This window comes from Gorilla gorilla, chromosome 2 (assembly GCF_029281585.2).
Source record: "Gorilla gorilla gorilla isolate KB3781 chromosome 2, NHGRI_mGorGor1-v2.1_pri, whole genome shotgun sequence".
Taxonomy (NCBI): Eukaryota; Metazoa; Chordata; class Mammalia; order Primates; family Hominidae; genus Gorilla; species Gorilla gorilla.
In genome coordinates this window covers 149429329-149447449 of record NC_086017.1, presented here as the reverse complement: position 1 = coordinate 149447449, position 18121 = coordinate 149429329, and the positions used below count along the sequence as shown (strand labels likewise).

The 18121-nt window shown below is 38.7% G+C and overlaps 2 protein-coding genes across 9 annotated transcripts in view; one reads left to right on the top strand and one right to left on the bottom strand.

The window, feature by feature from the left end:
• ARMC8 (armadillo repeat containing 8) overlaps positions 1-18121 on the bottom strand; it is a 110923-nt gene that overhangs the window by 19670 nt on the left and 73132 nt on the right. For all 7 annotated transcript variants that reach the window (XM_019024061.4, XM_031009291.3, XM_031009290.3 and 4 more), the window contains 6 exons: positions 14867-14949; positions 14476-14557; positions 9665-9751; positions 6765-6857; positions 3776-3925; positions 2343-2438 (listed from right to left, as the gene is read on the bottom strand). In XM_019024061.4, the coding sequence (XP_018879606.1) occupies positions 2343-2438; positions 3776-3925; positions 6765-6857; positions 9665-9751; positions 14476-14557; positions 14867-14949 (591 nt within the window). The remainder of the gene's footprint in view (positions 1-2342; positions 2439-3775; positions 3926-6764; positions 6858-9664; positions 9752-14475; positions 14558-14866; positions 14950-18121) is intronic.
• Positions 1-18121, top strand: part of NME9 (NME/NM23 family member 9) — a 75153-nt gene that overhangs the window by 53016 nt on the left and 4016 nt on the right. The window lies entirely within an intron of this gene.

Here is an 18121-nt window from a genome sequence, read left to right as displayed (position 1 = left end):
TATTTACATCTATAGTAATATTTATAAACAAACATGCTGTGATTGTGCTTGGGACTGTGCTTAATCTATAAATCAACTTGGGGAGAACCAACATTTTAGCATGGTATATCTCTCCATTTATTTGGGTCCTGGATTTCTTTCATTATCAGTGTTTTTATAGTTTTCAGTATACGGATCCTTGTGAGATTTTTACATAGAATTTCATTTTTTTCTAAGTTACTGCAAATGGTACTGTTTAATATCTCCATATCCAATTGTTCACTGCTAGTATATAAAAATACAACTGCCTTTTCTATCTTGTGACCTTGCTTAACTCATTTATTAGTTCTAGAATTTTTGGTGAGTCCATGGCATTTTCTATTATAGGCATTCATACTGTCCTTTCCAATCTGTATACCTCTTATTTCTTTTTCTTGCCTTCTTGTGCTTGGTAGGAATTCCAGCACAATGTTGAACAGGAGTGGTACAAATGGACATACTTGTCTTGTTCCCAATTTAAGGGCAGTGATACATGTTTTACTATCTTGTCTGTGGTGACAGTTTCATAGGTGGATGCACGTGTCAAAACTGAAACACTGTATACTTTAAATATGTGCAGCTTATTGTATGTCAATTGTATGTCAGTCAAAAAATAATTTATCAGGTGCTTTTGAGAAGCATTAAACTTCTAGCTAGTCAGCTGACTGTTCAGCCTCCCATACTCGCCTATTTCCAGATCATTTCCAAAATCTGTATGAGAAAGTTCCTTTGTGTCCTGCAAAAACAATACTGTTGTTGATCTTTCATTTTGCCCTCATTCAAATCTTGCCTCACCTTTCTGTCTTGCTTCGCTTTTCAAGTTACTGAAATTCTATCCAGGTAAGTTGTCTTTATAGACAAAATTCATTCCTATCCTCTCAAAGTACAATGGTTCATTTTGAACAATGTACTTTCTTCATTGTTGTGTTTCAGTAATGGATTTCATTTCAGCTAATTTTAGTGATGCTTATGAGATTATACTTTCTCTGTGTTAAATTTTTTTCACCAAAACATAGTTTTAAAAAAAATTTTAAGAGATATCACGTAAAATATCTGTCTTAAAATCACTTTATCAAATCTACCAACTTTTTGCTCACAAATTCAATTGCAGCTCCTAAGACCTACAACTCTTACTTCCTGGACTGTTCTTCCAAGGCTGGCTGAATTACTTTAACTCAAGAATACAGAAGATGAGAAGCACAGCCCCTGAAGTTAGACTCTCTGGGTCCAACTCTCTACTGATGACCTTGGGCGAGTTTCTTTCAGATAGACATACCTATATGTCTATAGCTTAATGAATTTTTTTTTTTGAGACGGAGTCTCGCTCTTCCGCCCAGGTCAGAGTGCAGTGGTGCTATCTCGGCTCACTGCAAGCTCCACCTCCCAGGTTCACGCCATTCTCCTGCCTCAGCCTCCCCAGTAGTTGGGACTACAGGCACCCACCACCGTGCCCGGCTAATTTTTTGTATTTTTTTAGTAGAGATGGGGTTTCACCGTGTTAGCCAGGATGGTCTCGATCTCCTGACCTCGTGATCTGCCCGCCTCGGCCTCCCAAAGTGCTGGGATTACAGGCATGAGCCACTGCACCCGTCCAGCTTAATGAATTTTGAAAGAGAACATAACCATGTAGCCAAAACCTATGTCAAAAAACTGAAGATTGCCAGTATCTCTGGTCCTGTGTTAAAATCTTAAGTTTGCAGGTGACCTCTGTTTTTAGAGCAAAATAAAATATATTCATTAAAACTCCCATGATAAATCCCAGAAAATAAAGAAAAATAATTCCCAACTGTCCTGATAAATGCACAGCTTCGTACTTTAATACCTACCCTTAACTTGCCCTCCTGAAACTTAATGGAAGTAGGGTTATGGGATGAGGAATAAGATGCCTAAGAGAAAAGAAATGAAAACTATCTCCATGATGAGGAATTATTTTATCAGCGAGTCGCAGGAATTTTGAGTTGAGAGCATGGCGGCAGAGAGGGCTAGAAACCACTATTTATTTATCCTGGAAATCACTTATTTATCCTGGAAAAAGGATTCATTCCAGGATGATGAAAGGTGACTGCTCCTGTAGAGACAGGGACAGTGTGCACAGTGCATGACACAGAGAGCAAAACTGTAGACGCTGGTCATGTTTTCCTCTATTTCAGGAAGAAGTCTTAAAGAGAGTTTAAGGGATGGTGGAAGATATTTCTTCCTATCTCTAGAGCATTTCCCATCTCAGTACTCTGTCTTCTGCAGATTTGAATATTTCAGGAGACTCTTAAGAACTTCCTTTGTGCTCACATTCAGAAAATATTCCCCAAGAAAAAGGAACAACGTACCTGCTCTTTGACCTCAATGTTATGTTCCCCTTCTAGAATAAGAGTGACGGCTTGCATAATTTGCTTTCCATGAGTACTCATTATTTTATCTATATGCTGTAAAACAATGGGAAATCCATAATTATCAAAGAAACAAAGACCACAGGACGAATACAAGGCTTCTAAAAGTTAAAACAATATGATTCACAACTACTTCATGCAAAACACTATAGCATATAGAACTAGATGCCAAAGAACAGTGTTTATTATATTTTGAAGCTGCAGTTTGCCTTCAAATATGTCATACACACACACACACACACATATGTATATACACATTACACATACATACATACATACATAAAGTTGACCTGACAGAATATGAAAGCACAATCATTGGGGGTCCTCAAACCCAAATATATTAAAGAAAAAGGAAGCAAAGGCCAGGTGCGGTAGGCTCACGCCTGTAATCCCAGCACTTTTGGGGGCCGAGGTGGGCCAATCACCTGAGGTCAGGAGTTCGAGACCAGCCTGGCCAACACGGCAAAACCCTGTCTCTACTACAAATACAAAAAATTAGCTGGGCATGGTGGTACACGCCTGTAATCCCAGCTACTTGGGAGACTGAGAAAGAAGAATCACTTGAACCCGGGAAGTGGAGGATGCAATGACCGGAGACTGTGCCACTGCACTCCAGCCCGGGGGAAAGAGCAAGACTCTGCCTCAAAAAAAAAAAAAAAAAAAAGCGGGGGGGGAGCATAAGAAATGGACTGGGGTAATGGGGGAAGCCAGAGACATGGAAAACACAGTGTAGATTTCCTAATACTATCTTGGAGAATAAATGCATAATGACAACTTGTGGGGCACAAAGAAGGGAACCACTCATATTTCCTCATCTACCTGAAGGCCACTTGCATTGTTTCTAGGGGAACATTAGAGAACATTGAGAGGTATCCCACCAGCAAGGCTCAGCCTCTCCTACTCTGACAGGTATCCACTGCTTTCTACACTGGCATCTTCAGAGGTCAATCCCGTAAATGTGGGTAGGGAGATGGTCTATGGAATGGTTCTGAGAATTCTCTAAAGGGAAAGAAGCAGAGGCCCCAGAGATAAGTGATTTAGGCAGATGAGAAAATCCATCCTGGACAGCATACCAGGTAAGAAAAAAGTAACAAATCAAGGTAGGCACTGGTCATGTTTTCCTCTGTTCCAGGGATTAGAGGGAGACAGGATAAGCAGTGTAGGAGTGGAGAATAGGGGGTGATATGGTGAAGCAGCTCCCAGAACACCTACGAAGGTGACAGGTTTAGACATCAACTCCTTGTTTCTTTGGAAGGGGGCAGCATTTGAATCACACTCATGGGCAGATGTTAATGAGAGCACAGAGAGAGAGCAATGTCTTGCAATGCATATGCAGGGCTAGCTAATTTGGAAGCCTGGGTGATTTTACTTACAGGACGAGTGGAGAGGAGATTTCTAAGAAGTCCCAATGTCTTCATCAGCACATTCAAATCTGAATCTGATAATAACCGGAATAGCTGTTCAGTACTCAAGCTTCGTAAAATATCTGCTTTTATTTTTTGTTCAGCCTGAAATGCCATATTCTGAAAGGATTAAAGAAGTTGCAAGAATCATGTCTACATTTACTTTATTAAATTATATTTTAATAGCAACTCTGGTAAATTTTTTATTTTTTTGAGACAGAGTCTTGCTCTGTCGCCCAGGCTGGTGTGCAGTGGCACAATATCGGCTCACTGCAACCTCTGCCTCCCGGGTTCAAGCAATTCTGCCTCAGTCTCCTGAGTAACTGGGAGTACAGGTGCGAGCCACCACGCCCGGCTAATTTTTGTATCTTTAGTAGAGATGGGGTTTCACCATGTTGGCCAGGCTGGTCTTGAACTCCTGACCCCATGATCCACTTGCTTTGGCCTTCCAAAGTGCTGAGATTACAGGTGTGAGCCACCAGGCTTGGCCAACTCTGATAATTTTCAAAGTACAAACAGAATCTGCAGAAAATCTTTAAGGATAAATCAATCTGTCTTCCTGATTCTTGTTAATCACCTATATTTCTGTCCGTCAAGAGAAACGTAACTGTTACTCTTAGATATACTTCTACATGAGGAATGTGACCACTTTTAGGTACAGACATTTGAAAGTCTTAAGACTTCTCAAATAAATACAAAACTCATTTATCACTTTTGAGAATATCTTTATGGTTATCAAGTTGCCTGCTGTACATGAAATGACTATTAATGCTTATACTGTGCCATGCCTTTTGAGAATGATTTCAAAGTACTCACGGAAGAAAATAAGCAGTGGGTTTTCTTAACTTTACTGGCATGAAAACATCTCTTGTGTTCACAATACTATGGTAGGTGTTGGCATGGCTGGGCTGTATCACACAGGAAGCTCTCCAGAGGGTAGGAGGTGTGTCTGAGCTACCAGTAATCCCGGGTGGCTAGTAGCTATTTTGCTTCTTTTTCTCTAATTTGTATCATGGGTTAACCCAGCTTAATCCCAAGCTATACATGTCTGAAGAAAACAAAAACCATGATAAATTCCAAGTAACAACTTACAAATCAACTTTTGATACAAAAATCTCTTGTATAGCCACGTGTGGTGGCACACGCCTGTAATCCCAGCTACTCAGGAGGTTGAGGCACAAGAATCACTTGAACCCAGGAGGCAGAGGTTGCAGTGAGCTGAGATTATGCCACTACACTCCAGCCTGGGCAACTAAGAGAGACTCTGTATCAAAAAAAAAAAAAAAAAAAAAGAAAGAAAAAAAAAATCTTGTAAACTAGAGACATAATATGTGGTTGTTGCCCTCCAGGAATTTATTTTAATTAAAGAGCTAAGACATTAGCCATCAAGTTACATAATAATGTGAGGCAGCATGGCAGAGCAAAAAGAATACTCTCTATGTGTCAAGAGACCCAGGTCAGAGATGACTCTAAGGTTTTATATTTTGCAGAGAGAAAACACAGCAGCTGGTAATATGAAGACTGACAAGAATAAGATAGTTTGTACAGATTTGAGGAGTGAAATAAGTTCAGTTTCCAACATTAAAGTTGTGCATGTCAGAGAATTCTGAAATGAAGTCCCATACGCCATTTAAGTGATAGATGTGGGAAACAGGTAACAGTTACATCTGGATATGTAGATTTCAAAGTAACCTATTAGAGGAAGTTGAAACCATGTTATGAGATGAAGTCCCTGAAACTGATGTAATGAGAATTGGAAACCAGAAACTGAAACTTGGGGGAATGTTCTCAGAGAAGAGGTTGAAAAGGAAGCTAGGTAGAAAGTGAGTTTAAAAAAAATAAGTCCTGGGAAGGAGTTTCAAGAAAGAGAAGTGCTAAAAGCTGTGCAAAGTTCAGGAGAAAAATATCTGTGAAACTACAGATTTGTTGCTTTCTTAGAAGATAATTATTTCTATCCTAAAGTCTGTATAAAAACACAGCAGATATAGCATGGAACAGGGAGAATACAGGCTTGGAAAAGGTTCTGAACCCATTTCCATTATTAACTGTGAGGCCTTCACCTTCACAATTCACTTACCCTCCCCAAGTCCTAGTCTCCCATTTGTAAAGTGAATATATACCAATATATCTTAAAATAAGAATTAGGGATAAATATAAAACGCCCAGCATAGTGTCTGGTACAGAGCAATTAAATTGTAAATAGTATAAATATGTTTTAAAAATCAATTTAGGATTACTCTATTTACAATTTCAAGAAAATTTTAATAATCTTAAGGAGAAATGGTTCTCTAACCTCAAAGTTTTACAATATATTACAAATTATTTACTAGAAACTGTTAAAAAATTATTAAGTATTTATGCACCAATTTTATTACCTTCGACAAGTTAATCATTCTGCAAAAAATGGTTAAATATGTGAGGTAATACACATGTTAATTAATTAGCTCAAATTAGCCATCCCACAATCTATTTATCTTTCAAAACATCATGTTGTACTTTATAAACACACATAATTTTTATTTGCCAATTAAAAAAATAATCATTCTGTGCCTTAGTTTACTTCATCTATAAAGTATGGTAAGAACTCTCTGGTTGGTATCATAAAGTTGTTCTGAAGAGCAAAGGAGATATGAAAGTGCTTTGTAAAGTAGGTGGCACTACACAAAAATATAATGTGTTCATGATAAGGAAAATTTATTTTCCCAGAATTAGCTAAGTTTCAACATCTGTTCACTTTTCTTAATAATAAATAAGAGAACGGAGGCATAACTTGCTTACAGTTAAATCTGTTAGTTTAATACTAAGCCTTCTAGGTCCTAGTCATTAGAAAACTAGAACAAAATAGCAAGATTTTTGAAAAAGAAAATTCCAGACATTTCAAATAATACATTATAGTTCTAACTTAGACAATAGCTGTATTCCTTTTGTAAGTTATGATATATATAAAAGTGAAACGTACCATTAAAGCCCAAATTCCATTCACTCGTAAAGCAGGATTTTCACTCTGAGTTAATCCACAAAGTAGCTCTACGGCTCCTGATTCCAAAATTGGCTGCCATTGGACAGGGAAAAAAAAAAAAATCACAGCTTTAAAGTCCAGTTTGCAAACTAAACATGCACATACCTTGGCACTTTGTGATTTCTTCCCCACTCTTACTCAATTCCAGGCAACTTTTGCAAAGCAGGGAGTGATGTAGCCATAAAAATCACCTTGAGAAGGGCAAAGACAATTATTTTCTCATAAATCCGAAAAGCCAAAAAAAAAAAAAAAAAAGAAAGAAAAAAGAAAACAAAACCAAACCACTCTGTCATTTCCTTTTATCCTTATAGTCCTGGAGGATTCAGGAGACATTCTAGTTACCTGTACATTTCACACAGACCCTTATGATCCCATTACCTAGCTCCCCACTCTCATCTTTCGCTGAGACTCTGTCACTTTCTGCTTTATGTGTACATCTTGTGCATTGCTTACGAACTCTATGAAGTAATATGGTTGGTAAAGGAAAGAAATATAAAGGAACTTAGACAACCAAATCATCCTCCTTCCAAGCTGTCAGTCTTATTCCAAACATGCTGCAGAATTTATCTTTTAGGATATTTTCAGGACTACTTATCAATTACACAAGCAAAACAGTCCTGTACTTTTACAGTCATGCCACATTTTACATCTAAAATACCATGCTTTAGTCTAACTACTTAACTTTATTTATGATACTTGACTGAACATGAATTTTTGGTAATTTCTAAAAAATATTCAAACCTTAGAGGATTAAGATTTACCATCACCAATGAATGCTTAAAAGGTCACTTGTCAAGAGGATTATAGAAACGTCAGAAGCAATTCAGATCTATATACCCAGAAAAAGGGGTATACATTTCTCAACTGTACAAATTATATTTTAAAAACTTATTTTGAAATAAATTCAAACTTATAAAGTAGCAAAAAATACAAGGAACGCTCAGATATTCTTTTCCCAGATCCGCCAGTTTTTAACATTTGCCATTGTTAATTTATCATCTCTCTCGTACTATGTACCTAATCCACATTATCTATCTTTTCTCAACCATGTGAAAGTAGGATGCATACATCATGCCCCTTTTACACTTAAGATTTCAGTGTATATTTCCTAAAAACAAGGATATTATCTTAGATAACCATAGTACAGTTACCAAATTCAGGAAAGGTAATAATAAATTAAAATAATACTTTAATCAAATCTATAGCCCATACTCTAATTTTGTCAGTTGGCACAAAAAAAATGCTCTTATAGCATTTCCCTCCCCCACTTTGGTTCAGAATCTATTTTTTTTTTAATTTTAATTTTTTCAGACAGGGTCTCGCTCTGAAGCCCAGCCTGGAGTGCAGTGGCATGATCATACCTCATTGCAACCTCAAATTCCCAGGCTCAAACAATTCTCCTGCCTCGGCCTCTCGAGTAGCTAGAACTACAGGTGTGTGTGCCATGCCTGGTTGATTGTTTAATTTTTAGTAGAGACAAGGTCTTGCTATGTTGCCCCGGTTGGGAGTTAATTTTTCAATATAAAAAAATCGTATTAGTGATCCTTTGCCTGAGCTCATCCACCTATTTCCTAACTAGACCCTAAATATCCTGAAGGTAGATCTGGAGCAATATAAGAGCAGTTAAGGATGATTAACAGTGGTACACCAGCTGTGACTGGATTATCATCAGGCCAAGACCCCATCTACAGGGCAGAGAACTGATGGAAGCTCTGGTGTACTGTTTTGCCTTTCTCTTCAATCAGAGTAACTACCAGTCTTGCCCTGTTTGTTCCAAGATTCCTGCTTGTTGAATAACTATTTCTGAACCTCCATCTTGTTTTTTTGTTTTGTTTTATATTTTAGATGGAGTCTCCCTCTTTTGCCCAGGCTGCAGTGCAGTGGCGCGATCTCAGCTCACTGCAACCTTTGCCTCCCGGGTTCAAGTGATTCTCTTGCCTCAGCCTCCCGAGTAGCTGGGATTACAAGCATGCACCACCACCCCCGGCTAATTTTTGTACTTTTAGCAGGGATGGGGTTTCACCATGTTGGCTAGGCTGGTCTCAAACTCCTGACCTCAAGTGTTCTGCCTGCCTTGGCCTCCCAAACTGCTGGGTTTACACGCATGAACCACCGTGCCTGGCCAGAACCTCCATCTTATTAATACTACCTTTCTTAATTATAGTCAACTCCTACAAGTGTTATAATGCAGCAAATAAATTCAACACAAATGGGACAACTAAATGCACAATAAACCTGAGTTCATGATTGGGCAGATCAGGGGTATTATGACATAATAAAACTAACTGTATAAGGTTTTCCCCTTCTTCATTAAGGTATATTTTAGTTTTTCCTATTAAAAAAAAGAATAAGTACTCAAATATTTTATAAAATGCAGAAGGGAACCCCCATCCAACCCCTCCCCAAACAACTACCATTAACATTAAACATCAGAAGATTTTCCAATGACAGCAGTTATGTCCTTGAAATGATTTATAATCCTGGTTTACAAAATTTAGTCTTAATTTATTCTTTAGTAAAGATAGCCTGAGAATAGTTTACTATTTGTAAGAAAAATTATTTCTTACATTCACAGTTTCAGGCAGTTTAGATAGACTTTAAGATGTAATATCTTTTAAATAAGCTGAATATGTTAGATAGAATAAAAAGAATAATGGGAAATGATAACCGTATTTTAAAATGAATGATTTATTTGCATACCCCTACCCCTATGCAATCAAACAATTCCGAAGTAGTTTTTAAACCCAACCCACAAATTTCAATGTCAACTACTATAAAAAGTATTTGAGTAAGCTCTAGCTGGACTGGGCAAAGTCTAGGAAAAGAAAATCAATACTAACCTCTTTGCTTGGAGAAAATTCAAGAAGAAGATTACACAGCATGGAAGATGCTACCACTAGGATTTCATCTGGTGCATTTTGTAAAACCTATGGAATTAAAAAAGGATACTATTAATGATTTGGAATGATGAAGATGAGATATAAAATGAGATATAAAATATAAATATAAACAAGAACAATTATCTTTCAACCTGATTCTTCATATTGGAGAGATAGGAAGAATCCACTTGATACTGTGTCAAACTTTTCCTAGTGCTATAATTATGACGGACTAACGCCCTCAAATCTGTCTTGCTTGGAGAAGCTGCAGCCTCACTGGGGGGCTCTTGCAGGGAGGAGAGAGACATGTCAGGGAAAGATACTCTATGTGAAATGCTTGAAGGCCAAGGGACTGCTCTGGGGTAAGTGAGCTCATTCTACTCCATCAGTCAAGCCCCTTATGAGTCTACAGAATGGTCCTACAGCCTGACTTTCTGATGTGTCCTTAGAAGGGCTTGTTTGACCAGGAGCACTGACGAATCAAGCAGGCTACTACTGCATAGGCAGGACAGTGTGGGAGACTGGTTCTCAGAAATGGAATTTCACAGACCTAGTTCCAACTGGACACTTCCACTAACTAGCCTGAACCTGTATTTCTTCATCTATAAACTGAGGAAAATAAGACCTCCTTGATAGAACTATTTAGGATTAAATGTGATATAGTGAATAATAAGGGAAGTACTGTTGCAGGGAAATGAAAAACATAAGACTACTTGGATACAAATTTGGGCTCAACAACTAAATAGGTACATGAATTCCTCAACTATAAAATGGTATCTGCTTCACAGGATTGTGATGAGAATAAATATATAAAAAGGTTTTAGAATAGTAACTGGCACATAGTAATGGCTATATAAATAAGGCTTTGGAAATGGTAATTTAGTACCATAATTGCTGATGCTATCAGGCACATAATAGGTATACAGTAAACTAACTTCCACGGACTTTCACTGAACTAGAAGGCAACACAGCATGATGATAAATGTTAGTTGCTATTAGCTATTATTAGAACCTGTTCTTTCTAGATTCTAAGAGACAAAGTCTTCATAAATACCACCATTTATATGCAATAATCACTTCAACTAAATCCTCTGCATCTGGGATCAGATCAGGCTCAGGCTTAGGATCCCAAAAGGAGTATTAGGAGCTCTAGTTATACAAACCAGAAATGGGTAATCACAAAAAATTTCAGACAGTTAAATTCAGCAGTTAAATATTATCTGCTTTCCTTGGCTAAACAAAGTCTGAAGTTCTCAAGTTAAGAATAAGCGTGAATTATAAAGTAGAAGCAGCTCTCCTAAGATATTGTGTTTTAACTCTCCTATAGACTGTTCATTGATAAAGATCAAATCAAATCTCATATACTATGCATGCTGTGCTCTGTGTCTGTCACAACTTCCCTAAGGCCCTATTCACCCTTTCCTTTCCTTGCCCTTCCTATATCTCTCAGGTACACCCCTATCCAAGCTTTAAAGTCATCCCAGCCCTTTCAGTCAGAAGTCATTCTATCCTCCTCTGGGGTCCCATTGCCATGATTTGTGACCTCTCTTAGGATCCTCATGACCATCAACCTATTCAAATTCTTTGTGCAGTTATGCCAATGTCCCCTTTAATTAATAGAGTTAAGCTTCCTGAAGAAATAATCTATGTATCTATGGTCTAATTTATACCAGCCTGTAGCAACCCAGTGGCACTGCACAAAATGGGTGCTCGATAATTGTTTTTACATTAAGAGAAATAATCATTTTCCAAAATTATACTACTTAGAAACACTGGTTGAAATAAGTCAATGCCTATCAAGTCTTTAAAAAGTTGCTTTGGTTGACCTAATTCATTTTTTAAATGTTACTGTTTATAGAAATTAATTTGTTTTTATCAAGTTTTATTAGATAACATTAAAATTAGATAACATCTAATGATAAACTAAAGCGGAAGAGATCCTATAAACTTAAAAACCACTTACCTGGCACAGTGTAAGGTATGACATGTGAAATTCAGAAGCTGACATCTAACACTGACCAAACAATTTCACCAAAATAGGAACAAAAAATAGTCACAAATAATTTTTTAAATTAAAACCAAATGTCTACCTTCTTGCAGTTTGTTAACCAACTGTTAAAAACATGGAAAAGCAAATGGGAAAAATCAATAGTTATGCCTCTCGACTAGAGACCAAAAAGTATCGGAAGTAAATCATTTGTTTATCTCCAAGCTTTTAATACTATAGTTTAAACATACAGCAAAATTGTAATTTGAGAGTGATTATATCCACATGTACCCTTCTAGAATGCTCACCAGACCTTTTCACAGAAAGAACTAAAGAGAAACCATGTTACTCCATTTCTGATTTGTATGATAGAGGGCTACTGAGCTGAGCGAGCAGGGAAAATGGCTCTGGATGAAAAGGGAATTATTTGGGGAAGCAGAAGAGCACTTAAAAATTCTGAATGGATAATCAATAAATCAAGATCAAGCTGCTATGAAAAAGGTGCAATCTAAGAATAATAAAGAGTGGGAATAGTAAAAGAAAACACCACTTAACTGAGGAGAGCCTTAAAAAATCCAGAAATGTCAAATCTGGCCCCAACAGTTTTGGATAAGGGATGGTGGTCCTGAAATAAACTTTTGCTGGTGGGAGCTGGCACACTCCATAAGCAAGTGTGTTCCAAGCATAGAAAGGCACTGATACTGTAGCTGGAGAATAGAGTGTAGGTAAATAACCATTCTGAGATTTGGGGCTCTTAATGAGGTTCAGGAAGCAAAAGGATCTCAGAGAATGAGGAGTATTCAGAAGAGATGACATATGTCTAATAGGGTGAAAAAGAGTGAAACTCAGGAAGATGTGCCAATGGACGAAAATGGGTCAAGTTCAATGTTACATACTGCTTAGGCAGGCCCACTGAAAATAAGTTGTTAAAGAAACATACTGTTCTGATAGGCCTCATAAGACCATATTGTGACACTTATTTAGACTAGAAAATAGAAAACTCTTGGTGTCCCCCTGACAGCTCCTGAGTAGTGAAACATACACTCAATCTATCATTCCTTCCACTGAAGTAGCTCCAGGGTTCATATGGTCTTTCCTAAGCCACTCCTACTGCTTTATTCCAGGACCTCAACACATAAATCACATACTCTGTCACTAGATGAACCTCCTCAATGGAAGAACCACTCAGCATGTCAATTCCCAAGGCCACTGGCATTGGTCTAACTCTTCCACTTCGTCCTTACCTGACCACTGGTATGTCTCATTATATCCCACTGCTCCACTAGAGTCATAAAGGTATACTTGCTCTTCCCTACACATACCATACATAATGTTTCTCCTCATGCTATTCTGCTCCCCAGAAAATCCTCCTGTTTTCCTCTTGCTTTCAAAGCCCACTTTATATTCTTCCTGCCTGAATGGTCTCTTGCCTATTTCTGCCACATTGATGCCCCCGCCCCCTAAACCTAAAGCTTTAAGCCAAGAGTAAGAGTTCTGTGATAAAATGTTTTTGGTAGCTCACTGTACTTGAAGGCTTTGCTTAGTACATAGCAGGTATGCAAAAACAAAACAGAACTCTAAAAAATTAAGTTGACTAAATGCAAGGTATATGATCACTTAAGAAAAAAAATGATAGACCAAAGACCAAGTTTTGTAAAGTATCGGGGGATAACATTATTAGCAGCCACTTGATACATGCTCTAAGTCTTGATTCAGATTCATTTGTCCTGAACCTTTTTTGGGGGGGACAAAAGGGGCCTGAAGAGAAGACCTAACACCAAAAATGTTATGTTAAAAAATATCCAGGGGCCAGGCATGGTGGCTCATACCTGTAATCCTAGCCAACACTTTGGGAGGCCAAGGCAGGATCACTTGAGCTGAGGAGTTTAAAACCAGCCTGGGCAACTTGGTGAGACCTTGTCTCAAAAAAATAAAAAAAATTAGCCAGGCATAGTGGCACATACCTGTAGTCCCAGTTACTTGGGAGGCCAAGGTGGGAGAATCACTTGGGCCAGGGGGCACAAGTCTGCAGTGAGCCATGATTGAGCCACTGCACTCTAGCCTGTGTGACACAGTGAGACCCTGTGTCTATTTAAAAAAAAAAAAAAATCCAGGGATTGCCGAGACTAAGAACAACACATTATCTCTGTAAATGGCAGATTCCTTTGCTTTTCAGAACCAAAAATTACAAGGATAATTCTGGATATAAGGTTAAGGTGTAATATTAAACAAATAGGGAGATCAGATGAGTAACTAAAGCTTAGTTAATAAAAGAAAATCAGGCCTGGCTGGGCGCAGTGGCTCATGCCTGTAATCCCAGCACTTTGGAAGGCCGAGGCGGGCAGATCACGTGGTCAGGAGTTCAAGACCAGCCTGACCAATATGGTGAAACCCTGTCTCTACTAAAAATACAAAAATTAGCCAGGCGTGGTGGTGCGCACCTGTAGTCCTAGCTACTAGAGAGGCTGAGGCAGAAGAATCGCTTGAACCGGGGAGGTGGAGGTTGCAGTGAGCCAAGATCATGCCACTGCACTCCAGCCTGGGTGACAGAGCTAGACTACATCTCAAAACAAAAAAAAAAAAAAGAAAGAAAATCAGGCCTGTAGTTCCCCCTCACACATGAAGCATTTGTAGATGCTTAGAATATCAGATTTGAGGAGATAAGCGTTCAAAATGCTCTACACAAAAATCCAACATACTCCTAGACCAGGGAGTAGTGTTAGCTAGCTCAGCTCACTCTAGGGTCTGTGAGTACAGCTGTTACTGGCTGACCCTTTCTTCTTACCTTCATTAAAGGTTTCCAAACAGCATGATCCTGGAAACTGGTTCGAAGCTGCTGCACAGATCTGGATAAACTGTGCAAACATCTACAAAGAATAATCAAAATTAGCTTCACAAGAAATCAAAACTTTTACTTTTCAAACAAACTGGCTGGCGTTTTACAATGACTAATGTACACTTCAAGCATATCTACGTTGTTAAGTGAACTACATCAGACCACTTTATGGGGTTTGGAGGCCAGGCTCTCTGTTAGACAATGTTATATACTCTATGAATTCACCTGAGCAGATTTTTGAGGAACATTTGTAGTCTGTGTTTACTCAGTGAAGGACCAGAAAGGAAACAGGTTAAATATATGGCAAAAGGTTTTTATTCAGACCATTTAAAGCTCATACCTGACGGCAGCTAACCGCACCTTGACACTAGACTCAGACAAGCCAGTCACAATTCGGTCCATCATATTTTCAGTCTCAATGATCTGGAGAAAAAGGTTAATGCTGCATAAATAACAACATGAAGGTGACAAACTTCACTGCTTGTAAATGCAAGTATGTTAACATCCATTAAAAGTTTAACGTTGTTTTTGGCAAGAGTTTTTACCTCTCAAACAATCATCTTGCGCTGGGGGCGGGCAGCTCATCAGAAAGGTAGGTCTAGCCCACTAAGGACCTGCCAGGCTGAATGACAGGCGTAAGGGGCAGGTTATGTTGTTTATTTTTAAAGACATTTAACACAAAAATTAAATGGTATAAGTACTGCAGAGGTGTTATGTAAAGAATCTTGAGAAAAAGGAAAAGAAATAAATGAACTCTCATTGGGCAGGTTCCTTCCAGAGTGAGGTTCTAAAGAAATCACAGTCCATGCTCAGCCCTCACAAAATGAAATCTGGGCTTAGGACAGAGCCACCCTGTGGCTACTTTCTTACCAACCGACTGAAACTTTTAGAAAAGTAACCCTTGCCATCTTTCACTATAGCACTAAGTGCTGCTACATATAATCGCTATAATCATGAAGCTTTATTGTTTCAACTTAAAAATAAGACAACCTGCAATTTTCCTTCATCAAACAATGTCTAGATACAAAATAAATAGTGTGTGAAGGAAACTGAATTTGACTTGTGTGGGCCTATTGAAAAACAGCCTTTTCATATTAGAATAAAGTACTCATGACATCACAACACAAATATTAACAAACACATTTGTTGAGTTCTTCCATGTGCCAAGCACTGTGCTAAGCATGTTATATTACCCAATTTAACCCTCACTCTTCTGTAGGCATTATTCTGGATAATACAGAGCTTTCCTGTAATCACAGAGCTGAGATACATACCCAGGCATGTGACTCCAGAGTCCATATGCTCAGCCACACTTGTAATACAGCCCTGGTTAAGGTAGTCCTCTTGTACTCACGAGGTAGTTCCCAATATGGGCAACTCATTAATGGGAGTCGTTACTCTCACCTGGGAGAATACCTAGACCAATAGATCTTAACCTTGGTTGGCCTTGCAGAAGAATTACCTGGGGAGATTTTTTTTTTTAATCCTATGTCCAGGCCATACAGCAGACCAATTAAATTAGATTCTCCAGGGTCAGGCCTAGGCACCTAAATTTTTTTTTTTTTTTAATCTCCTCAGGTGAGTCCAGTACACAGCCAAGGTTGAAGATCACTGACCTAGACTAAAATGAGAGGATTCAGAAGTCTGACCTTAGAACATGAGAGAGTGGGAAACCTCAGGATGTTTCAGCCAAACAGAAGGAGAAGAAAATATTGTTGAAATTAACAATGATCAGGGAAAATATAATCTATTAAGAAGAGGGAACCACATTTTAGCTGTAGATTAGGAATGGTAATTTTTATCTGGTGTTTTAGTTTCCAAAACATTTACATATTGATCTACTCCTCGCCCTAGACCAAACCTAATTCCATTCTTACTGATATGCACAATCACTCTCTGTCCTCATTGTCACCTCTAGCCCCTAAACTCCTCCCTTTCTCAGTCTACCTACTCTCTGTGACTCTCTCATACCTTTTCCCCCTGGCATGGATGTCCTGCTCAGACACTCCACTTAGAAGACAGTTTCCCTTTTTCACTGTCCTCCCACCATTCATTACTCCTCCTCCAGATACCAACTGCTGATGTTGCTCTAGAAAAACCACCAAACATGACCGTTCTTTCCGTGTAAGCTATCCCACCTCAGTGGCACCCTCACTGCTGGTTACCAGCCTTGTAACCCCCTGGAGATGCCCATATTCCTTATGGTAGCTACCTCTTACTTCAAATTCTTCTGCCTCCCTCATGCTCGCAGCCACTCTGTGCCCACCTCATCTTCGTAGGGACCTTGATTTTGGGGACACACATTGCAACTTCCCACTTCTGATGAAAGGTCTCCATGCTTTTGCTGTTTTCTTTACTCTTGTCAAGGCTGGGTACTTCAAGCTCAAAGCCTATCTACCTTGATCCAAAAACTACCTTTCCATAATGTTCTCACATCTTTACTCTGTCCTACCTCTCATTTTCAATCCTGTTTAAAAGACGTTTAAGTGTCCAAACTTTAACCTCTTGAAGCTAGTCCTCTCTCCACTTCCCATCTTTAAATGGGCATATATCCAATAAAGGCTCTGTCCATCTCCATCTCTTATATATAACAATGCTGTGACTTCAAAACCAACTCAGTATTGGAAATTTTCTAAAGTTCTGTCCTAGAGTTCTTTCCTGACCTCTAGCTCCATACTTCTGATTGCCTAATAAATATGACATGGATGTTCAGTGGAACTTCCCATCTATTACGTCTCATACTGAATTTGTCCTCCCACCCCCTAGCCTTGGCTAAACCTGCTTGTTCTCTTTGTCTTTCTGTTTTTGCTAACGGTATTTTAACATTCTCCCAGCCACTCAGGCCCTACATTTGTGCTAATTTTGACCCCAACTCTTCCTCCCTTACCACACAAAACCAAAACAATTTACTTAGCACTATACCTTATATTCATTCCTTTCGCATTCCATTAAACTAGTTGGGACCTTATTACTATTACCTTGGGGGTCATAGTAGTGTGTTTTCCAAATTACCTAATCTTTTGTGCTACAGCAACCATCAAAGACTGGCTGGGTTACTTCAATCATGCACTAGTCACTGTTCTTGAAACAGACAAGGCCAAATCAGTACCTTCAATACGGGAAGGAAACAAAAGCCTAGGGCAAAAGTTTCAGGCAGTGGAGGACTAGATGCTTATGCCTGAAAGATCCTTCTGGCTTGGGAAATTATTTTTACTTAAGAATGAGAAGTGATAACTTGGGAGAAACAGCTGCCTGTACTGGATATAGTTACATCATCAGAGAATGTGGTGGTAGTAGAAGTACGGATGGATTGAACACATGGTTACTCTCCAGAAAGAACTGAGAAATACTATTAGCAATGGCTCCAGATGCTTGCCCTGGGTGTGGCCAAGATTTGAAAGAGGTTTCTAGATAAGATTTCCTCGCTACATTCAATCAAAGATGTAAATCTACCAAAGAACCGGAATGATGTAGCAATCGTAGGCATTTAATAAAGTATATCTCAGTACAGCCATAGGTCACAAATCCCTGAAGTTGCTTAGCACCAAGAAAAAGCCTAATTCCACACAAGAGATGTGACAGAAAATTCTACAAG